At 36.5% G+C, this 25,704-nt stretch overlaps 1 protein-coding gene across 1 annotated transcript in view; it reads right to left on the minus strand.

Moving 5' to 3' along the window:
• Window positions 1-4,984: 4,984 nt before the first annotated feature.
• LOC141286980 (multiple epidermal growth factor-like domains protein 9) overlaps window positions 4,985-25,704 on the minus strand; it is a 59,995-nt gene continuing 39,275 nt past the window's right edge. Inside the window, 4 exon segments of the mRNA XM_073819111.1 lie at window positions 4,985-8,971; window positions 8,974-9,119; window positions 9,121-9,235; window positions 18,012-18,281. Of these exon segments, the coding sequence (XP_073675212.1) occupies window positions 8,748-8,971; window positions 8,974-9,119; window positions 9,121-9,235; window positions 18,012-18,281 (755 nt within the window). The 3' untranslated portion in view covers window positions 4,985-8,747.

Raw genomic sequence — 25,704 nt, forward strand, 5'->3', positions numbered from 1 at the left:
TCTATTATCAGTTAGGCCACGTTCACACAGTCAGTTTTTGGGATCGACAACCGCATAATGTCCCGTTCACACAGCAGCTTACAGTAGCTTCTTGAATACTGTCTGTATGAACGTGCAACGTGAGTCAAGTAATATCAAAGAGTCCAATCGAGACACAAGTTCATCCGTCAAATCATCACTGAGATCCATCTTTCCACACTGAGGACAACTGAGGGACTCATATGCAACTATTACAGAAGGTTCAAACACTCACTCATGCTCCAGAAGGAAAAACGATGCATTAAGAGCCGGGGGGTGAAAACTTTTGAACAGAATGAAGATGTGTACATTTCTCTTATTTTGCCTAAATATCTTTTTTTTTTCAATTAGTACTGTCCCTAAGAAGCTACAGATGATACTTACAGGTTTCCCAGAAGACAAAATAAGTTAAATTTACCCTGATCTTTAAATTCCAAAAGTTTTCACCCCCAGCTTTTAACGCATTGTGTAATCATACAGTCAGTCTTTGTTGTAAAGAATTCAAATACACAGAAATGCTGACAAACAAGGGACTAATGAACAACTATGACTAAAACATACAAATATCCCTCTTATTATATTTTGGTAAAATAATTATCATTTTGCAGATTCTGCTAGGTGTGTGTAAACTTTTGACCTCAATTGTAACAGAACAGTTCTGTTCCGTTCACACAGCGCATGTTTCGGTTGAGAATTCGGTTGTGAGTCCTGAAAATGTAGGGGTACGCTAATATAACCATACTGTATGTGAACACAAACCATATTAAGGACTCAAATACAAGACTGACAACCATATTCTGTTGCTGTGTGAACGTTCCTGCTAAAAAAACAGCTAAAACCAGCCTAGGCTGGTTGGCTGGTCTTAGCTGGTTTAGGCTGGAAGTAACTGGTTTTAGCTAGTGGTTTCCCAGCCTAACCAGCCTGGCCAGTAGTGATGGGAAGTTCGGTTCTTTTCCGCGAACCGGTTCTTTCGGACAGTTCGTTTCAAAGAACCGGTTCAAAAAACCGGTTCACCAGTTCTTTTACGCTATAATATAATGACGTCATTAACGTAATTACTATCGTCCCACCCGGGCCGGGACTCAAGTCAACATTCAAATAAAGTCAGTAGCTAATGACTTAAACATAATTTTGGTCTGACAAGTTTCTGACAGTTAAGTTTTGCATCTAAGCACCCATATACAGTTACATGCAGTGATCATATGAGTAAGTTTTACAAGTCCTGATATAATAAATTATAAGATAAATTAATTCTAATCAGAAACACGATCAGCTTATATGCACATGCACAATCCATAAAGATGTATTTGTTATAAACATACGTTTACCAGATCCCCTCATTCAAGTCCTCAGTTAACCTTGAGTAGGGTTTGTTTGGCAGCTGCATGAGTCACGCATACACACAGTATCAGCTCATCGATTCTCAAATCGGACGCGTCCGAAAGAAACCGGTTCTCGATTCAGTGAACTGGTGATCCGAAAGAACCGGTTCTCGTTCAGTGTACTGGTGATCCGACAACCGCTGCAACCGATTCATGACTCAAGAACGACAACCGCTCTGGCAGCTGCTCTGCTCATGCGCATCATCAGCTCTCTTTTCACAGTCGTTCATACACTGTTTGAGTAACTGAATAACTCGGGAAATTGGTTTATTTCGAATCAGAGGGAGTGTCGTAATTTGTGGATTAGTGCTTACTGGAGACGCGAACCGTTTCAAACGATTCAGTTCGATTTGGTGAACCGGTTCGACCGGTTCACTAAGAAGATCCGGGTAAATTGAACGATTCATTTGCGAACCGGACATCACTACTGGCCAGGCCGGAAATGTGGCCAAAACCCCTCTAAAACCAGAATACAGACTATGACCAGCTAAAACCAGCCAACCAGCCCAGGCTGGTTTAACTGTTTTTTTTTTCACCAGGGGTGGCCTTAGGTTGCAGGTAGAGACCTGCGCGGGACGGATTTTTCAGTCCCGCTCCCGCAAGATTGTGTCCCGCACCCGCCCGCTCCCGCGGAAATAAATGTTATCTCGTCCCGCTCCCGCCCGCGACATTCATGTTTTGTCCCGCTCCCGCCCGCAAAAGCCTGCATAAAATTAACCTATATAGATTTTTTCAGTACATCGGTTGAATTTACATGAAACAGTTCTGTAACATCTTGTAAGTTCCACTAGACCCCAGCATAAATGCTCTGGATAAAATATTTGTTATTTACGCTAAGCATCAACATTCACAAACCACTGTTATTAACAAAAAAGTAAACATGAGCTACTGCGTGCATCCACGGCAGATTGCAAACAAACAAAGCTCCTTTAAAGCTGACATCTCAGTACGCAATCTCATAAAGCTCTTATAACACAATTGATATTATGCACAATTAGCCTTTCATAAATGTCTACACTTTGTGTGTTGTAATTCGTAAGCACGCAATATTCAGCACTGTGCAAAACTTTTGAGCAGTGAGTGGATTTTAACTTGAACACCACTGATTGGCGATGCGTTCCAGAAATGCAAACTTTAGATCGAAGCTTTAAATCGAAACTGCCTATTCTCACGCTTACTAATCATATTTATGTTGTTCTTGCAGCTTTTGTGCAATAGGTGAATAACAATTTTTTGTTTTTAGATATTTTATGTTTAGATATTTCTATTTTGCGGGAGTCCCGCGAATCATTTTATTTTCCCGCATCCCGCACACACACGAGTCTCTACCCGCCCGCACCCGCACTCGCCCATCAAGTTTCGTCCCGCGTCGCACTCTGTTGCGTTGGGTCCCCCATTGCAGGTCTCTAGTTGCAGGATCTCTCATTGGAAGCAAAATATAAAAGTGTCTTGCTTTTGTCTAATATTTCTCTTTTTTTCTCCCCCACAGTAACAGTTATTCATTAAACATCTCCTGGTTTACTGTCTGTCACTTTGACTGTTTGGGCACGTGGCTGTCTTTATAGTGCTTGACATCATCTTGACCCAGACTATTTAGGTAATGGAAGCTTAAGAGCAATCTTGCATAAAGGAATGCTGCTTTTTAGCTCTACTTCCGTCCTTTTTTGTAGTTCAAAGTGTTTCTTACCATTTTCAGACAAAAAAAAAGTCCAAACATGAGAGCATGAGGTAGGCCATCCATAGCATTCCTGTTGCTATCCGAATCAGGTCTGAAGGTAATTGATAGTTCCTAAAAAATGTAATCATTCACACTCAATTGAACACATAATTTTTTACAAAGTGTTCCAGCTATTCATTACAGTTCTGATCAAAGTGATATCTCAACTCTTGAATTATGCAAAAAAAATCCCCTTTATTGGATTAAACAGGGTTTGTCCAGGAAGACGCTATAAAAATGTGGGTGGGTGTATTATTATTGACACACGTTACTCATGGTTTATTAAAGTAATTCAACATTGTTTAAATGTCAAAGATTGTCACGTAATGATTTTTCTCAACCGCATAGAGCTCCAACTGACTGCGCATACTTGTCAAATTTTTCTTGCCTTTACTAATCTGTTTTTATTTGTGATGCAAATCATTGATTCAGTCTGTATGAGTAGAAAAATTATAAGATTTTTTTTTTCTTTTTACAGTTTGTGCTTCTAAGTTGATCAGAAATTTGCATGTTTTTCAACCTTTCTTGTAAATGCATGCATGATTTCATTTCACGAGTTCACGCTTACATATAATTAGCCGGAGTATGGTATTGCGTGATTGGCGTGCTGTCCGGAGAAAAGGCTCCGATCTCGGGAGCGTCCCGAGCCCAGAGAACCCCCCATGGGAGTAGCGAGAACTCGGAGTGCGGAGTCGGGGTGGTGGAGGGATACTGATGAACCGTCGGGTGAATAGAGGTGAGTCGGCTTTATGTTTACGGTGATGTTTACGCTAAGTATCTGACACGTTCCTCCCGAACTTCGTTAGTGAAACGTCATAATGCGTGAGGTCGAGCTAGAGCAAGATGAGCATTTGTGGTTACAAAGTATATACATTTCTAGAAAATTTTTCTAGAAAATTTCTTAGAAAATGGCTGATCGTTTTGCTAGATAAAACCCTTATTCCTTGGCTGGGATCGTGTAAAGTCCTTTTTAAGCTGTATTGCAACTGCAGTTTGGACCTTCAACCCGTTGATCCCCATTGAAGTCCACTATATGGAAAACAATCTTGGAATGTTTTTCTCAGAAATCTTAATTTCTTTTCGACTGCAGAAAGAAAGACACGATCTATCTTGTCGTATATATCTTGGATGACATGGGGGTGAGTAAATTATCAGGAAATTTGAATTCTGGAAGTGAATTTCTCCTTTAGTTATTAATTCAGGATTTGTTTTGAAAAGCTGTCAAAAACAGCATTTATTTGAACTTTGCTGACACTTTTGATAAGTGTAATATGCCCTTGCGGAATAAAACTATTTGTTTCCTCTACAACCAAACAACATCACAGTTGCTCTGGTGAAAAGTCGATGTTAAGTAATATATTGGATCTGGATATAAAAAAGTGTTGTCAAATGAACTTTCAGTTTACAATATTCTTTTTATAGCCTCTGCCAGTGAGGTACGTGCACAAAATGTGCTCGATAGGCCTGTAAAAAAGGGAAATTTTAAAAACTTTTAATGATTGAATGATGAACGTGTACATTTATCCATTTCAGGAAACAATCAATGTTTTTTTGTAAAACAAGCTCTATCTTTGATTTTAATCAGTTCATATCTTTCACTCATTCCAGTATAAAGATTCCAGACAGATGGCCGTCATCCAACAGCTCTCGGATAAAAGGAAGGTTGGGTCATGTTTACTGTTGGCTGAGCTGGACGGAGTTACACGATCAAGGACAAAAGACTATCCTGAATACAGAAACTTCCAAGTGGCTTTGCTGTAAATTCAGATCCCTGCTGGTTAGTAGTTCTACCAATTTTTTTTTTTGTCACTTACTGGGAAAGTACAGTGAAACCTAAACACAAGGCTGCAGGCTGATTAGGGTTACAACATAATTTATTCTGCTAATTTGATTACAGTTAAGGTCAAAAGTTTACATACACCTTGCAGAATCTGCAAAATGTTAATTATTTGTTTTTATCCAACATAAGAGGGATCATACAAAATGCATGTTGTTTTTAGTTTAGTACTGACCTGAATAAGATATTTCACATAAAAGATGTCTACATATAGTCTACATATAGTATTTAAGTGATAGTTGTTCATGAGTCCGTTGTTAGTCCTGAACAATTAAACTGCCTGCTGTTCTTCAGAAAAATCCTTCAGGTCCCACACATTCTTTGGTTTTTCAGCATTTTTATGTATTTGAACCCTTTCCAACAATGACTGTATGATTTTGAGTTCCATCTTTTCACACGGAGGGCAACTGAGAGACTCACTATTACAGAAGGTTCAAACGCTCACTGATTAATCTTCTGTAGCTTTGAAAGTGCAGTACTAAAAAAAAAAAAAGAAGATATTTAGGCAAAATAAACCACACATCATCATTCTGTTCAAAAGTTTTCACCCCTCGCCCGTAATGATTTCTTCTTCCTTTCTAAAGCATCAGTGAGCTTTTTAACCTTCTGTAATAGTTGCATATGGGTCCCTCAGTTGTCCTCTGTGTGATATTATAGATCTTAAAATCATACAGTCATTGTTGGAAAGGGTTCAAATACAAAAAAATGCTGAAAAATGCTTTCACACAGGATTTTTTACTGTTTTACCAGCCAATGATTGATAAGTACATCGACAGCCAATCAGAAACCTCCTGCTTTGAAAAGTCAGAGCATTTAAACCACAGGGCCAGCACCTTCTCTCCTCTCTCTGTTGAACATTATCGAATTCAAAAGCATGAGGTGAAAGCAAAAATCCACTGAACGGACAAGAGCGATTGCACACTTTCGTGAGCATCTGCATGCGACTGAAGATTGCAGATCTGATAGAGATAACCCCACCTAAAACTCACGTCATGGCTGAGCAGTTGCTATGTCAGCCTGGTCAGAATGATGAAACAAACAGTGCAATGTTTTGATAGCAGCACAGATTGTGAAACCCATCTGCAACCAACTTAAACTAGGAAAGAAATGTTATTTTAAACTCTAACGTCCATATAATGAAAAAGAATGAGGTCCAAAACAACATCAGGCCGCTTCGTGTTCCAGAGAAGAAGAAAAACTCGCAGGTTTGGAATGACATGATTGTTTTTAGTTTCCCGTTAACCCCCACAAGCAGTCTGTCATTTGAATAATGAATGTCCTTTGATTTAATAATCCTTTAATTTCAGTCATTTGACCACTCAGGAATGAAAATACAGTATTTTCCACTGACATCCCATTGTATACTGTGAGTTATTAACGCCTGGCTAAATAAATTAGAAAGAAAATAAGAGGAGAAAATAAGACTTCCAACACATCTTTGAGGTTGTGCTCACAACTCGGTCTACAGAGTTTGCATTCGGTATGGTACACTGTACAATGCAGCATGAAGATTGAAAAACAGCAATAAAATAAGACCACAATAAAAGAGACAAACACAAATGATAAATAAATAGGAATTAACAAGACAAATTCAAATAGAAAAAAAACACACACACACACACACACAGTAATTCAAACACTGGTCTTTGTCCAAATCATCAAAATGATCCTGAATCACATTTAAAAGGGTCCTTGCAGATAAATGGAAAAAAAAAAAAAAAAAAACACTGTGTCCATCGTCGTACCTTATAGGTTCCCAAAAATCTTTCCACCACTTCACAAAGCACAAAGTCCTCTGAACACGCTCCTCCTGGGTCATTTTTAACATGGCTTTCATGTCTACAATATTGTGTCAAACGTTTGATCAGTTTTCGTGAAACTATGCAGCAGAATCAATCCAGTCTTTTTGTACATTCCTGCGTAGAATCCAGCTCTACACAGTTAGATCTGAAACTGTTCCCACACACAGCACTGGCTCTCTCTCTCGCTCTCCCACTCACACGGATACACATCCACCCACTCGCGCATAAATACAATAAGGCTGAAACGGGTGCTAGTGGTACAGGTATGACTGTTATGTAGCATGTTCAGTTTGGTACCTATCCATGACAGGAATCGTGTAAAGAGGAAATCAAGGCGAGACTGCATTCCAAAGAAATCCAAAGAAGTGCCGCTTATGAAATAGTATCTGTCAAAGACACGCACACACAAAGGACTTTTGTTTCCTTTACAAAAGCCTTGCAGATTAAATGAACTTCCTCTGATTTCCACTGAAAATCGCAAAGCCAATATGAATTTCCCAGGCGGTGCAATCGGGACAGTCTGAAAACCTTGCGAGTTTTTTTTACAAACAGCAGTTTTGGGTGAAATTATCTTGGCATGTGGATTAAAAGGTCTTTTAATTGCCTCTGAAATAGTGAAATCTCCTTTCAAGTGTCAAATGAAGTTCAAAGAGTAACATGTTAATGGCTTGCCTGGTATTTCCTCCAGTCCTCGCTGAAATGTTACAGGAAATATTGTATGTGAAAACGCTTTGCATGAGGATATCACATAGGAAGCAATGGGGAGCTAAATAGTGTGTAGAATCAAATAAAGTTATATTTGGCTCCCAGGGTTTCTTCTTTCAGTAATCATCAAAATGGGAACAGGATAGTTCATCTAAAAATGAAAATTTGGTTCTTTACTCACCCTTAAAGGAGAAGTTCACTTCTAGAATTAAAATTTACTCACCCCCATGTCATCCAAGATGTTCATGTCTTTCTTTCTTTAGTCGAAAATAAATGAAGGCTTTTGAGGAAAACATTTCAGGATTTTTCTCCATATAGTGGACTTCAATGGGGATCAATGGGTTGAAGGTCCAAATTGCAGTTTCAATGCAGCTTCAAAAGGCTCTACACGATCCCAGTCAAGGAATTTAGCGAAACGATTGGTCATTTTCTAAAAAAATAAAAATGTAATACTTTTTAACCACAAATGTTCATCTTGGACAACACTCTTAAAATTAAAGGTGCTTCACGATGCCATAGAAGAACCTTTTTTGTCGAAATGGTTCCATAAAGAACCTTTAACATCTGAAGAACCTTTCTATTTCACAAAAGGTTCTTTGTGGCGAAAGAAGGTTCTTCATATTATGAAAAGGTAATAAAGAAATGGTTCTTTAAAGAACCTTTGACTGATTGGTCTTTTGTGGAACCAAAAATGGTTTTTTTTATGGCATCGCTGTGAAGAACCTTTTAAAGCACCTTTATTTTTAAGAGAAAAAGTCACGTGTAGTCAGTTCTTTGTCTGTGTACTTTGGTTCAAAAAGGTAGGGTACGGCGAAAAACTCCAACTTCAAAATCGTCCGACATTGTTGGAATAAATTTTCATTTTTTTAAGAAAATGGACAATCGTTTATCTAGACAAGACCCTTATTCTTCACCTGGGATTGTGTAGAGCCCTTTGAAGCTGCATTGAAACTGTAATTTGGACCTTCAACCCATTGGCCATCACTGAAGTTCACAAAATGGAGAAAAATCCTGAAATGTTTTCCTCAAAAACCATAATTTCTTTGCATCTGAAGAAAGTAAGACATGAACATCTTGGAAAACATGGGGGTGAGTACATTATCAAGAAGGTTTAATTCTGGAGTGAACTAATCTTTTATTAACATTGACTTTCGGTGTCTTCAAAATATCTTCCTTTAAATTCCACTGAAAAAGTCAGGTTTGACATAAGAGTGAGTAAACAATAACAGAATGCCATTTTTGCCTGAACTATTCCTTTAAGAGAAAATACAATCGTACCGACGACTTCAAGCTTTGTACATGTTGGCGGCAGTGGCGAGCGCTAACTGCCCATTGGCTGCGACCACACACGGCTCCTCCTCCAGCAGTCCGTTGGGGTCGGCGTGTGGGATGCTGTCGTGGTAGCTGCTGAAGCTGATGTTGTCCTCCTTCAGCTCAATGGTCCAAAACGGGGCGTTGAGTTTCCGATTGCGGTACTCGCGATACGTATACACACCTCCGACGAATCCATGAGGAGAACGACCACCACGATGATGACGGCGAGGATAATGATGTTGAATTGCGTCCAGGACACTACTGTTAGGGCAGAGGCCGTGCTGTTGTGTCCTGAGGAGTCTCCTGTGCCGGACTGAAGGGTCGGCAGGCTTGGGTGGGTGGTAGGGAAGAGGAGGAGGAAGTGAGGAGGCGGGAAGCAGGTTAGAAGCAACAGAACTTGTGGATTTGGGGATTTCTGTAGTGGAGGTCTTGATGTCTTGAGTCGGGAGGATTCTCACAGCTGAGAGAGAGTCAATGATTGAAATGGTTAGTGTGTTAAAAGAGATAATAAAATGTAAAATTATTAACTTCAATCACTAATCTGCCAAAACACCAAACCAAATTGGGATTGGGACTACGTCAGTAACTGTGTAAAATTCATTAACTATGAAATAAGGTCAACTGATAAGCAGATCTACAGAAGGCAATAATGCCATTATTGTCAAACGTTTCCATTAACTGTGCAGGCCTAAACTGTGACTTTTGTGGAAAGATGTTCCAAAATCATCTGACAATACAATTTATATGTTCTGAGTACATCTAGCGGAAAAGGCACAACAGTTGCACAACAGTATATACACAGTTGAGGTCAAACGTTTACATAGACCTTGCAGAATCTGCTAAATGTTAATTGTTTTACCAAAGTAAGGGATCATACGAAATGCATGTTATTTTTTATTTAGTACTGACCTGAATAAGATATTTCACATAATAGACGTTTACATATAGTCTGCAAAAGAAAATAATAGTTATAAAAATGACTATGTTCAAAAGTTTACACTTGATTCTTGTTCTTGTTTTTTTTTTTTAGTGATAGTTGTTTGTGAGTCCCTTGTTTGTCCTGAACAGTTAAACGGCCCACTGTTCTTCAGAAAAATCCTTCAGGTCCCACAAATTATTTGGTTTTTAAGCATTTTTGTGTATTTGAACCCTTTTCCAAAAATGACTGTATGATTTTGAGATCCACTTTTTCACACTGAGGACAACTGAGGGACTCATATATAACTATTACAGAAGGTTCAAACACTCCACTGATGCTTCAGAAGGAAACACATTGCATTGAGAGCCAGGGTGAAAACTTTTGAGCAGAATGAATGTGTACATTTTTCTTATTTTGCCTAAATTATATATATATATATATATATATATATATATATATATATATATATATATATATATATATTAGGGCTGGGCGATATGGCAAAAATGTAATCTCGATAATTTTTTCCCATATTGAACGATGACGATATATATTTCGATATAAGCTGTTGATGTTGCCAGCTTTAAAAATAGTATCCCAACAATGACTAAAGCCACAAAAATTAAAGGATTCATTAAATTACATTTTTAAGTATAGTTTATTAACAAAAGCAGATTACAGATTTGGCCTTAAAATTAAAATAACTTACTAAAATAAATGAAAAAAAAAATAAAAGTTGTGACAGAGTATGGTAAATGAGAGTAAATGTACAAAAGTGAACATAAAATTATTGTAAAAACATCATTTGTAACATTTATTTATTTCTTTATTATTTATTATTATAAACACAATTGTTTATTTTCTCTATTATAGGTTGAGCTATTTAAATTAGAGGCAACCACTGCATTTTGAAACAATCTACAGTATAAATATAAAAAAATTACGACACAGCTCTTTCTTAATCGTATTAAGTGCAGACAATTCAGCCATAATCAAAGTAGGCTACTCTCTCATTATTCAAAGTGCAAATAGAGACGGAATATTTCAAGCATGATACAGAGCTATAGACAAACACAACCTATTATAGCCTACATACTAATAACAGCCTAGATATATCATGTAGCCTAATTTGCGTGCATTGGGGAGTCACTCTCTAAACAAGGGGATTAAAATTGCTTTTGAATGCGCGTGCGTTTTTTGCTTTCGGCTTCAGTTTTAACAATCGAGTCACTTTTCAGATAGTCAAACCATTTACGGAATTCGTGCTACCTTTTTTTGTCACAACTTCAACATCTTTGGATAATAACTCGAGGTTAGTTTTCTCTTTCGTCGCTGCTTCCACTCTCTTTTTTTGTCGTCCTGGTGTAGGGTTGCTTCGCAAAGTGCTGTAGAAAATGAACTTTGTACTTTGACGTGCACACGCACGCTGCACGCTGATTGGCCGCTGTCGCATATTTCTGCTGTGTGATTGGCTCTTAGATTAATCCATATCGAGCCAAAAAATGTCTATAGCTTATCATCGTTATTAACATAAATTTTATCGCGATTCGATATGATATCGTTTATCGGCCCAGCCCTAATATATATATATATATATACATACAGATCCTTTTCAAAAAATTAGCATATTGTGATAAAGTTCATTATTTTCTGTAATGTACTGATAAACATTAGACTTTCATATATTTTAGATTCATTACTACACAACTGAAGTAGTTCAAGCCTTTTATTGTTTTAATATTGATGATTTTGGCATACAGCTCATGAAAACCCAAAATTCCTCTCTCAAAAAAATAGCATATTTCATCCGACCAATAAAAGAAAAGTGTTTTTAATACAAAAAAAGTCAACCTTCAAATAATTGTGTTCAGTTATGCACTCAATACTTGGTCTGGAATCCTTTTGCAGAAATGACTGCTTCAATGCGGCGTGGCATGGAGGCAATCAGCCTGTGGCACTGCTGAGGTGTTATGGAGGCCCAGGATGCTTCGATAGCGGCCTTAAGCTCATCCAGAGTGTTGGGTCTTGCATCTCTCAACTTTCTCTTCACAATATCCCACAGATTCTCTATGGGGTTCAGGTCAGGAGAGTTGGCAGGCCAATTGAGCACAGTAATACCATGGTCAGTAAACCATTTACCAGTGGTTTTGGCACTGTGAGCAGGTGCCAGTCGTGCTGAAAAATGAAATCTTCATCTCCATAAAGCTTTTCAGCAGATGGAAGCATGAAGTGCTCCAAAATCTCCTGATAGCTAGCTGCATTGACCCTGCCCTTGATAAAACACAGTGGACCAACACCAGCAGCTGACATGGCACCCCAGACCATCACTGACTGTGGGTACTTGACACTGGACTTCAGGCATTTTGGCATTTCCCTCTCCCCAGTCTTCCTCCAGACTCTGGCACCTTGATTTCCGAATGACATGCAAAATTTGAGCAACAGGTCCAGTGCTGCTTCTCTGTAGCCCAGGTCAGGCGCTTCTGCCGCTGTTTCTGGTTCAAAAGTGGCTTGACCTGGCGCCTGTACACGGTGGCTCTGGATGTTTCTACTCCAGACTCAGTCCACTGCTTCCGCAGGTCCCCCAAGGTCTGGAATCGGTCCTTCTCCACAATCTTCCTCAGGGTCCGGTCACCTCTTCTCGTTGTGCAGCGTTTTCTGCCACACTTTTTCCTTCCCACAGACTTCCCACTGAGGTGCCTTGATACAGCACTCTGGGAACAGCCTATTCGTTCAGAAATTTCTTTCTGTGTCTTACCCTCTTGCTTGAGGGTGTCAATGATGGCCTTCTGGACAGCAGTCAGGTCGGCAGTCTTACCCATGATTGCGGTTTTAAGTAATGAACCAGGCTGGGAGTTTTTAAAAGCCTCAGGAATCTTTTGCAGGTGTTTAGAGTTAATTAGTTGATTCAGATGATTAGGTTAATAGCTCGTTTAGAGAACCTTTTCATGATGTGCTATTTTTTTGAGAGAGGAATTTTGGGTTTTCATGAGCTGTATGCCAAAATCATCAATATTAAAACAATAAAAGGCTTGAACTACTTCAGTTGTGTGTAATGAATCTAAAATATATGAAAGTCTAATGTTTATCAGTACATTAAAGAAAATAATGAACTTTATCACAATATGCTAATTTTTTGAAAAGGACCTGTATATATATATGTATATATATATATATATATATATATATATATATATATATATATATATATATATATATATATATTAGTGGTGGGCCGTTATCGGCGTTAACGTGCTGCGTTAACGTGAAACTCTTATCGCGCGATAAAAAAAATATCGCCGTTAATCTATTCTCAAATTTGGGTTGGGAGCTGGGTCTAAACTACGCAAGCTATGATGACTTTCATCTTGATAGTTTAACGCGGATGTATACCGAAGACTATAGAATATGGTCGCGCTTTTAAGTCTCCTCCGCCAAAACACAGACCAGAGCCATATAAAAAGATATCTTTTTATATGGCTCTGACACAGACGGGATCGCGTCGTCCTCCATTCATAAAAACTGAATCTACTATAGCGAAATGCCACGTAAATTCGTCGTTTTTTGGATTCATAAATCAAATGTTGGTCAGTCACTTAATTCAAATCGCGATATGGACTAGTGTATGTGAAAACTGAAATGCAAAAAGACCGTTTTAATATGAATCCGATATGTTCCGTTTGCCTAGCTGTATGTATGCATTGCGGAGACGAGCTTTTACTACACGCATACTGAAACACACGTGACGCTCCCGGTAATTTTTGGCATTTTCATCTCACATGAACAGATAAACTCAATCTCCCAAACTGCTGTGAGTGTCACTTTTACCGTTTCATTTGAGAAACCTAGCATCATATCATACTGTATGACACAGAAACTTCACGGCAACCTGTCAAAATAAAAGTACGGTGTAACATGTAATGGGCTGGGTAGGTGTTGACGTTAAAAAAACACAATCTAATATGGAGAAAAAATAATTTCATTGTTAGTTAGTTAGTAAACACAAGTACATCTAATTGAACATAATTTATTTTCATCAACAAATTATCATAGAACAGCTTTATGAGCTTTATGATCCATTCTCAAAGACTTTAAGTCATTATTTGGGTAGCAAACATATTCTGAATGCCTTCAGCAGAATTCAAATTAGCCATTTTAATCTAGATTAATCTAGATTAATTCCAAGATTTAATCTAGATTAATCTAGATTAAAAAAATTAATCTATGCCCACCCCTAATATATATATATTTCATTTATTACTGCCCTTTAGAAGCTACATAAGATACTTACATGTGTCCCAGAAGACAAAATAAGTTAAATTTACCGTGATCTTCAAATTCCAAAAGTTTTCACCACCCAGCTCTTAATGCATCATTTTTCCTTCTGGAGCATCAGTGAGCGTTTGAACTTTCTGTAATAGTTGCATATGAGTCCCTCAGTTGTCCTCAAAGATCTCAAAATCATTATCACTAAACAATATATATACACATCTGTGAATCATTCAGATTCACAACACAGTATTAGTAATCAAGTGTATGTAAACTTTTGAACGGGTTATTTTTTATAAATCCAACTATTATTTTCTCTTGTAGACTACATGTAAACATATTTTGTGTGGAATATCTTCTTCAGGGCAGTACCAAATAAAAAATAACATGCATTTTGTATGATCCCTCTTATTTTGGTAAAATAATTCACATTTTGCAAATTCTTTAAGATGTATGCAAACCTTTGACCTCAACTGAATATATCAATGGCATTTTCTCCAAGGAGGATAGGGAGACAGCGTTTCCTCAAAATATTAGATGAGAAAAACATTTGTAGTAAAAAAAATTAAAAATTCCAATATTACAAAATATTACAACTCTGATTGGTTCATGCTATAAATCCTGCTTCTTGTGTTCATGCACATTCCACATTCATGAATCAGTCTGAATGAACAATATAACAGCGTTAACAGGAAGACTAATTTAAAAATAAGTAAATAACTCACACACTTACAAATAACCACTTGTTACGAAATAAGGCTTAAAATAGCATGAAAACATGATCTGTGGGAGTTTTTAGTGAGTAATCAGCATAAGAATATATCTAAAATTCTAAAAATAGTTTAAATGAACTATTAATAAGAATAGATGAACATAAGTTCACAAATAAAATATATTGTTTAAATTGCTGCTGCCTTGGAACTTGATGAGCCATACTTGGCTTTAATAAAAAAATAATGATTACATTGTTAATGTAAAAACATGAAATAGTTTAGTTATTTGTTAATTGTTAATAGTTGATTGTTTATTTTTTTTGATAGTTTATTAACCAAGAAAATGTGACGAGGACACACACACACACATATATATATATATATATATATACAGTGCCTTTCATTTTTTTCACATTTTGTTTTGTTGCAGCATTATGTTAAGCTGCTTTAAATTAGTTTTCCCCACATCAGTTTACACTCCATACACCATAATAATGACAAAGCAAAAATCAGAATTGCTAATTTTACAAATTTATTAAAAATAAAACACTGAAATAAGTACATTGCATAAGTATTCATACCCTTAACTCAGTACATAGTTGAAGCACCTTTACAGCCTCAAGTCTTTCTGGGTATGATGTGACAAGCTTTGCACATCTGCATTTGGCAATTATCTGCCATTCTTTGCCACACTTTTTCACCTCTCAAGCTCATTCAGTTGGATGGGGGCTGGCAGACATTTTCTAGAGTCCTAGTTGTTCCAATCGTCTTCCATTATGGATAATGGAGGCTACATGCTTCTGTGAACCTTCAATGCAGCAGATTTTTTTCTGAACTCTTCTCTAGATCATTGCCTTAACACAAGTCTGTCACTGAGCTCTACAGGCAGTTATCTTGACCTCAGGACTTGGTTTTTGCTCTGATATGCATTTTCAGCTGTTAGACCTTTTCTGAGAAGTGTGTGTCTTTCTAAATCATACTCATTCAAATGAATTTGCCACAGTTTAACTCCACTCGAAGTGTAGCAACATCTAGAAGCAATATGAATGCTCCTGAGCTAAATTTCGAGTGTCTCAGAAAAGGGTATGAATACTTATGCAACAGGATTTTTCCAGGTTTTTTTTTCTAATAAATTTGCTAAGTTGTTACAAACCTGTTTTGTGCTTTGTCATTATGGTGTATGAGATGTAGATTGATGTGGAAAAAAAGTAATTTAAAGCAGTTTAACATAATGCTGAAACAAAACAAGATAAGAATGAAGGGGTATGAATACTTTTGCAAGGCACTGTATGTGTGTGTGTGTATTTTTCTTATAGATTTTCATCCTTTGAACAGCAAAGAATGCAGGTGTTGACAACAAACAAAATTATCCTTTCAATTTTTCCGGTTAAATGGAAAAAAAGGAAACAACTCGGTGGTATGGCTGTTTGTATGATCAAAATGTGGATAAAAATACAATTATTTTTCCACATTCTGTAGGTCCATTTCAACAAAAATTATTTCTACAAAAAGGGATTTCCTATTTTGTAATTACTTATTGCATAATGTGACTCACAAAATCCATTTCAAAATGGGCTAAAATTAAAAGAAAATGTTTAAAAAAGCACCCCAACAGGAAGCAGATAAGTCACGTAACACACGTCCCCACTACTCATAACATTTGTAATATCTGACATGGAGCTACTATGAACTTTGTTCATATTTTCAGTCCTATGGTGTGACGGAAAGCATTAATGCATTAACAAGCATTAAAGAGATGTTCAAACTTTATGTTCTGATTTGTGTGGATTCAGCAGATGGAAGTTTAAATATTAAAACCTGTCAAAAGTGTTAAAGAAAGATGCAAATATACTTAAAACCTTGTCATCTGTATGTCCATGTCCACTTGTCAGCTGCCCTAAAGTTAAACTAATGTAACAGGCTGCCCACACAGGAAGTCTACACTGACCATAAACATGGAGCCTTATTCCTAGTTACGGTAAACAGTATAATAAAATCATTAAAAATTATCCAGACTACAAAGCTTGCATTCAATGTTCATGACTCATGTGATGGGATCTTAGCAACCACTTCAGCAACAAATGGTCTGGACTCGCATACCTCTGACATGACGCAATTATGAGTTACTGATAAAAAAAAATGCAGTGACACATGCTGTTTCATAAGTGGGATGACAGACTCAAACTCAAATTCAATAAACACTTATATACTAAAATATTGTACACAAAACAGCAAGCACTTGCTAAAATGCACCATTTGGATTTGCTGGCAGATATGCAGTTTCAAGGAAACTGCCTGCACATTTTTATTTGTCTGCCTTGAAACTGTTAACAAGATACCACTTTTGAGGAAGAACGAATCATGGGACTTGCAAGCGTTTGCAAGTTTCATGATATCATGAGTTTCTTTTAAAAATAATTGGTAATTTTAGATGGAGAGAAAATATGATATTTCACGCGTCAAGTCAGGGAATGTTTGTATCTATACTAAAATACTTTTTTTTTGTAAGTCTGTATTTGATTAAATATAAAATACAGTAGTATTATTAATTATAAGAATATCATTGCAATTTAAAATAACTGTTTTCTGTTTAAATATATTTTAAAATGTAATTTATTCCTGTGATGAAAAGCTGAATTTTCAGCATCATTACTGCAATCTTCAGTGTCACATGATCCTATAGAAATCATTCGAATATGCTGATTATTCTAATATTTAAAATTATATTAAAATATAAAATGACTATGGTTTAAATTAAATAAATGCAGCTATGGTGAGCATAAGATATACCCTGGAAATCCAGAGGTCTCGCGAGAGCACAATTTGAATTGTCTTTGCAAGACACTCTGGCATCGAGCAATGATGCCCGTTACTGCATTACGTAAGCAGTTCTGGGAACCAATCAAATCGGTGTATCTGATGTAGGCGGGCCAGAGGCGAGCTACGCTGATGACGACAGCGCTGCGACGTCCGGAATCATTTAGTAAACATTGAAAGATGGCTACAGATGAACACCAGTTGTTTGAAACGGCTTTGGCCGCAACAATGTTAGACTTGGCTTTTCATATAAAAGAGGAACAGAAAACCGCGCTCGAATCGTTCCTTTGCAAGAATTGTTGTGATTGGTCGTGGCGTTATCCAGTTGCGTGCAGTGAGAGTTTCAAATGCATGCTTGGTGCCGCCCCTCAAGTTAGGCCCTTTTCATTGCTCGATGCCAGACCCTTAATCTTAATAGATTAGGGTCTGGATTTTTCTAGGCTACATAAAATATGCTCAAAAAGCTCAAAATCTAAATTATTCCAAAATTGACCATTAGTGCTTATGCACACTTGTCGTACCTCTCAGGGTGCAGTTGTGGTAGCGGGCGTCCCCCATGTATCCGCGAGCGCAGATCTCACAGTGTGCTCCCGCTGTGTGGTTGATGCAGCGGTGGCAGTGGCCAGTCTCAGGGTGGCATATTTGTGGCATGGAGCGAGGGTCCGCGTTCCCGTTACAGTCGCAGGGCACACACATGCCTGCCGATTTAAATAAACCATCCGTGCAGATGTTGCATGTCGGGCCGGAGAAGCCAGGCTTACATTCGTCACATACAGGTCGTCCACTGGAATCTGTAAATGCAATCAAACAGCCCTAGGTTACATGATGACACAAATATGCAAACACAATGTAGCAAAAAAGAGATTTGTTGGTTATTTCATCTAGCATTACAAGAATATGTGACCCTGGACCACAAAAACAGTCATAAGGGTCCATTTTTTTGAAATTGAGATTTAAACATCACGTGAAAGCTGAATAAGTTTTGTATGGTTTGTTACGATAGGACAATATTTGGTTGAGATACAACTATTTGAACGTTTTGGAATCTGAGGGTGCAAAAAAATCGAAATATTTAGGAAATCACCTTTAAAGTTGTCCAAATGCAATGCATATTACTAATTAAAAATTAAGTTTTGGTATATTTACGGTAAGAAATTTATCTTCATGGACAAGGGCGGACTTAGTGATTTGGGGGCCCTAAGCAAACTCCAGGTATGGGGCCCCAACACAATAACTATGCCCAGGTAGCACACTTACGTCTGCAAGATGTCTGTAAAAGATCTCTTGATCTGGAAAGCAACGCTGTGTACAAATGTCTAGCAGATGTCTGTAAGATGTATGTTTTACATACATTCTAAATAAACATCTTAAAGACGTCTATTTGACATCTGAAACGTCCAATAGACGCATTGCAGATGAGCAAACTACGTCTTGCAGATGTAAATGCAGACGTCACGTCTCTAAGATGTACATGTGCTATCAGGCTTTTATGCCTAACCCTTATTTTGTTCACTCGCTCTCCTAGTTTTTAATTTATTTATCCCTTCACAACCAGTAATTAGTCAACCTGGTGCTGTTCTAAAGCCATATTATATGAGTCTATCGTTTTTTTCCGGATCACAAAAGATAATAAATGCTTGCACTTGTCCATTTAATCAATTGTAAACTTCAACTTTCAATCTTTTTACAAACATGAAATTATCCCATGCAACTAATTCCATATTCCAAGTGTTCTGAAGACATGCGGTGGGGTTTGCTTTTGTGCATTCATACAAGTGCATTTATAGCCCAACTGACAGTACGTGCGTTCTATTCGAGTGCGTGGCAGTTCGCCAAGGAAAAGCACACAAAGGAGTCATTTGAAACATCAAGACAAATAAAATTATGACTTGAGTAATATACAGCCTAGAATCCGAGCAAAGAGCCCTCCCTCATATAATCACTAAAAGCTGCCACTTACTTTCACTTTCGTTCTCACGAGTCGACGTTCAGTTAATAAGCTTTCTGCACTGCACAATGAATCTCTTGTTTACATCGCATCTACACTATGTTATAATGAGTGGATTCCCGAGCTTGGGAATATTGTAGTCTCGCCATGCACAACCTTCATTTGCCTTTCTAATGCTGGGCTCATTTTAATGTACAATGGGCCTATAAAAGGTATTTAGATAGTTGAAAACACTTTGTATGAATGTATGAATGTCATTACATAATCCAACAAATTACATATTCTGTCAGACATTAGTGTGAAATTAAAGGAAACTTAGACTTCATACGGTCAATTCACAGTTTTTACAAACGTTTTTTTTAGGTTTAGTCATGGTTTTTGTCTTTTGCTAAAAAAAGTTTTTTTTAATTTAGCCATTTTTGTCATGTCATATTAAAGGGACAGTTCACCCAAAAATGAAAATGTTGTCATTAATTACTCATCCTCATGTTGTTCCAAACCCATAAGACCTTTTTGAAACTTCAGAACACAAATGAAGCGCAAACATGTCTCAAGATTTTGCCAGAGAGGATAACTTGCAATTTTGCTCAGCCCTACTTATTTGAACCAGAATATACAGATGATGAACTAAGAGGGATGGACATTCTATATCAGAAGACTTACACGAAACAGAAGAAATTGTTGAATAAAGCTGTTATTTTAGTTTTCTTTGCGCACAAAAAGTATTCTCATCGCTTCATTATGGTTAAACCATTAATGTCACATGGACTATTTTACTGATGTCCTTACTACCTTTCTGGGTCTTGAATGTGTCAGTTGTGTTGCTGTCTATGCAGGGACATCGAATTTATCAAAAATATCTTAATTTGTGTTCCAAAGATGAACAAAGGTCTTACAGGTTTTGAACAACATAAGAGTGAGTAATTAATAACAGAATTTTCATTTCTGGGTGAACTATCCCTTTAATGTATTCCATTTCACTCTGACTACATTTTTTTGTGAATGAAAATAACATTTTAGTTGATCATTTTAGCTATATGTCATTTCTTTAGCCTGTCAAACTCTAACAACATTTTCAAACATTCAAGTAAATGTATAAACATTTATTAATTTAACCACAGTTTCTAAAAACATTAGTGTATTATTAGTATGTTGTTATTCATGCTGTACTTTTGGCATATTTTTTGCCAACAGTCTGTTTTAATTCATCAAATTATTGTTACAATTAAATTTTTCATCTTGTCTCTGTTATGTTTGAAGAAATATTTTTAAAAAAAACGTAATTGAAATCTTTTTTTAAGTAATTATCTTTACATTAAAAAAAAAAAAAAAAAAAAAAAAAAAGCATTTTTGGCAAAAATATTGGCAAAAATGGCCCTGAATAGTGAAGATAGGTTTTTTTTGTTTTTTTTTTTTTTTATGTAACTTAAGTGTAAAATACGCTTAGAGGCCACTTGTAGTTCAAAGTCCAACCACAAGGTGTCGCCACAGCACCAAATTTCAAGTCTGACACCATATTCTACAGAAGTGGAGGATAAAATAAATGAAAACTAAGTGGTAAAACTGAAAACTGCCTTTTAATTTACTAATTCAAAACATTTTCTACATAAATGAGTACGTTTAGATTGTTCTTAAAGGAACAGTTACCCAAAAATAAAATTCTGTCATCATTTACTCACCCTCATGTTGTTCCAAACCTGTATAGTTTTCAGTCTAAATCCTGTACAGTTAAAACCAGTCTTAAGTAGCACAGGTGTATTTGTAGCAATACATTGTATGGGTCAAAATTATTGAAATTATTTTTCTTTAATGCCAAAAGTCATTAGACTTGTTCCATTAAGATATTTTGTAAATGTCTTACCATAAATATAGCAAAATTAAATTTTTAATTAGTAATATGCATTGCTAAGAACTTCATTTGGACAACTTTAAAGGATGATTTTCTCAATATTTAGATTTTTTTGCACCCTCGGATTCCAGATTTTCAAATAGTTGTATCTCAACCAAATATTGTCCTATTCTAACAAACCATACATCAATGGAAAACTTAAAAAGTATAATAAAAAAAAAAAAAGTATATAAATCTCAATTTGAAAAATTGACCCTTATGACTTGTTTTGTGGTCAAGGGTCACATTTGTTTGTACTGTAGGTGGAATATGGTGGAACAAAGTTTTAAGCATTCTTAAGAGTGTTTCATTTCCATGTTTTATGGGGACATTCCATAGATGTAATGGTTTTTCTACTGTACAAACTGTACCCCTAACAAACCTCTAACCCTACCCCTCACAGGAAACTTTCTGCATTTTTAGATTTTCAAAAAACCTAATTTTAAATGATTTATAAGCTTGTTTCCTCATTGAGACCAAAAAATGTTGGATACTGCCATCGTTGTGGAGACAATTTCGTCGCCATAAATTAAGGTTTACCAGGACCACACACACATAATGAAATATTCATGATAGGAAAGAAACCCAGTTAGCAGGATGTGTGAATGACTGTACTGGATTAACATCCTGACCTGCCTGACTACTGCGGCACTCGCTGACTGACCTACAACCGCCTGCTAGCAGACACATCACGCAGTAATGCAAGCTTCTCTGCAGTTTCAATAGTCATGACACCGCTGCTCCGTTTTCTCAATGGCCGCTGTTACCAGGGCAACCCCTCCCTGAAGCAGATCTCTCCTCACACCACACCACTGACCGGCCTCACTCACTGTCACTGCCTGTGACATGAAATCAGAAAGATGGAGGAGACACACTGCCGGCCAGTGACAGAAGGAAGTGGCCAGAAGGTGGAGGAATTCATTTCGGCACTCCTCCCATTCCTGCCATGAGAACTTGTGGGCCATGCCCTGTGCCAGCTTCATGCAGCAGCTACTGACAGTGTGAAGCCAACAGACAAAGCTTTACCACCTTTAGCGTCACCAGGGGGAGACAACTCAAGAGTTTAGACATGTACAAGCACACATTTGGCCTGAATTTGTGCTCTTTTTGAGTGGTTTGAGAGTTTTGTGAACATGAAAGACCCCAAGAAATGGCTTGATATGAGTTTTATTTCCTGTGTTGAGGTATTTCCTATTAAAAGAGGAATATATCTATCTATCTATAGTTTTTCAGAGTGTGCACATCTTACTTTCTAATCAATATGAAGTATTATTAGATGTTTAAATGTACATTGATTTTATTTAGATGTTTATATATAGGTGTTATATATATATATTCTGATTTGCTATTCGAGAAACATTTTTTTATTACGTGGAAAACAGCTAAGTAAAAAAAATTTCAGGTTTGATGAATAGAAAGTTCAGAAGAACAGCATTTATCTAAAATATAAATATTTCGAAGATTAAAAATGCTTTATTATCACTTTGGATCAATTCAAAGCATCCTTGCTAAATAAAAGTATTAATTTCTTTCCTGAAAAAATTAATTAATAAATAAATGATAACAACAATATTACTGCTTTTGTATTTTGGATCAAATAAATGCAAGCTTGTATATCATATAGCAAATATAACAAAATATAGCAATTAATCTTACGATTTTCAACCTGTCTTTAAAAAGCAAAATTGTAAATTTTAGCTTATTTGACTATTTTGTATTGTACTACTTTTATTTTTTCTCAAAAATATTATATTAATCACTTTTTAAAAATATATATATATTAATCACTTCTTTTGGGATTATTAAAGTATTTATTCGTATTTAAGTTATTTATTGATTATAATATAATATTATTTATTTTATTTATAGCTATTATATTAATTATTTGTTTTATAATTTATTAACATTTATTTTTAATTTTACATTTTATTTTTAATTCCAAATTAAAATAAAATAATACATTTTCTTTTTTTTTTTTATTCAAACATTTAAATTTTATTTACATTTTATTTATCAATTATTTATAAAAAATGTATTTATTTATTAAAATATTTTATTTAATTTTATGCACTATTTTTCTCTGAACTTTTCGGTGGACACCCAGCTTAATAGGTAGCAACTTATAGAAGTAACCTGGGTTCAAGCTTTTACCTCAAGAGCACAATGGTGGATCAGTAAAAAAAAAAAATAATAATAATAATAATAAAAAAGCACAATTTAAATCTACAACCCTTCATTAGCCCAAATCTTGAACTATTACACCACTCCACAAAATGAAACATGTATGCTTCATGGTACTCTCGTGAATGTGCGTCAAAGACTGACAAGGAAGAGAAGAAATTCTTAAATAAAGCTGTTATTTTAGTTTTTTTTGTGCACAAACAGTATTCTCATAGCTTCATAACATTACTATTGAACCACTGATGTCGCATGGACTATTTTAAAGATGTCCTTACTACCTTTCTGGGCCTTAAACATGTCAGTTGCATTGCTGTCTGTGCTGTCGGATTTCATCAGAAATATCTTAATTTGTGTTCCTAAGATAAACAACATGAGGGTGAGTAATTAATGGGTTATTCCACCCCAAAATGAAAATATTGTCATTAATCACTTACCCCCATGTTGTTCCAAACCGGTAAAAGCTTAGTTCATCTTCAGAACACAATTTAAGATATTTTGGATGAAAAACGGGAGCTTTGTGGCTGTCCCACTGACTGCCAAGTAAATAACATTGTCAAAGCCCAGAAAAGTTTTAAAGACGTTGTCAAAATAGTCCATCTACCATCAGTGGTTCAACCATAATTTTACAAAGATATGAGAATACTTAGTGTACGCAAAGACAACAAAAATAATGACTTTATTCAACCATTTGTCTCCTCCGTATCACTGTAGCACCATTTTGGAGAGTATCCACTGGACGCATACAGCGTATGCTGTAGGGCTGTACAATTAGTCGAAGTTTCGATTTCGACTTTTTCTTCTAACGATCATGAAAATGCAGTAATCGAGATAAAACGATTATTGCACCCCATTCCACCCCCTTTCCAGTGGTGTGCTTTTGCTCATCCATAACAATGACTGTCATAAAACGGGACGTGCTTGATTTATTAATGTTTCTTTGATGTTGTGTTTTTAATAGTGAGTAAGAAAACTTGTGCTGTTCTGTGTATGCGCTCAGAGACAGAGCAGAACACGGACATGTAAAGTTATTTTAGCTTATGGTGCGCACCTAAATGGTCAAATACACTCAAAAATATTTAAAAATGAGGCACTTGGTGATTATTTGTGTAAACTCTTGTCAGTTATGTCTTAAATAGGGATGCACCGATACGAATCGGCCGATAATGCTTGCGCGTTTTGTCAGTAAAGCCGGTTCTGTAATCAGCGGTAAATGCCATCAGGTGCGTGATTTCACGTTGAGCCGTATATACTACACACAGCCGTTGTTCACCGACGAGCTGCGCACATTCACACTGATACAACAACGGCTGTGTGTAGTATATACTGTACGGCTCAACGTGAAATCACGCACCTGATGGCATTTACCGCTGATTACAGAACCGGCTTTACTGACAAAACGCGCAAGCTTTATCGACCGATTGGTATCGGTGCATCCCTAGTCTTAAATGATCATAAACGGTTGAGAGTAAAAATACGTGTGTAACAGTATTTTGGATCCGTGTGGCACTTAAAGCAGCAACAAATATTATTCCTTCTCTCTGTGTTTAATATTAATAAAACGTAAAAATACAAAGAGAAAAATCACTCACTGCTCTTGACTGAAGGACTTTTGTAGTTTTGATAAGAAACAAAGCATGTTTAACTATGACAGTGGAGACATGTTATGGGGTGTTCACACCAGGCGCGACTATTCGCGCGTAGTTGGACGCTTGAACATTTAAGTTTACTCGCTTCATTCGCGCGTGAAATTCGCGTCAATCGCGCGTGAAATTTACTTCACAACAGACGCGAATTCGCGTCATGGGATGGACGTCTGCCACTCGTCAGCGGGAAAGTAGTTGTAAAATAGGTGAATGAGCTCAATTTGCCAGCTTTAGCTTGCTTGTAGTCTCAATATGTATATATGTGACCCTGGACCACAAAACCAGTCATTAGGTAAAATTTTACAAAACTGAGATGTATACATCATATGAAAGCTCAACAAATAAGCTTTCTGTTGATGTATGGTTTGTTAGGATAGGACAATATTTGGCCGAGATACATCTATTTGAAAATCTGGAATCTGAGGGTGCAAAAAAATCAAAATACTGAGAAAATCACCTTTAAAGTCGTCCAAATTAAGCTCTTAACAGTGCATATTACTAATCAAAATTACATTTTGATATATTTACAGTAGGAATCTTACAAAAAATCTTAA

The sequence above is a fragment of the Garra rufa genome, chromosome 15, assembly GCF_049309525.1.
Source record: "Garra rufa chromosome 15, GarRuf1.0, whole genome shotgun sequence".
Lineage (NCBI taxonomy): Eukaryota > Metazoa > Chordata > Actinopteri > Cypriniformes > Cyprinidae > Garra > Garra rufa.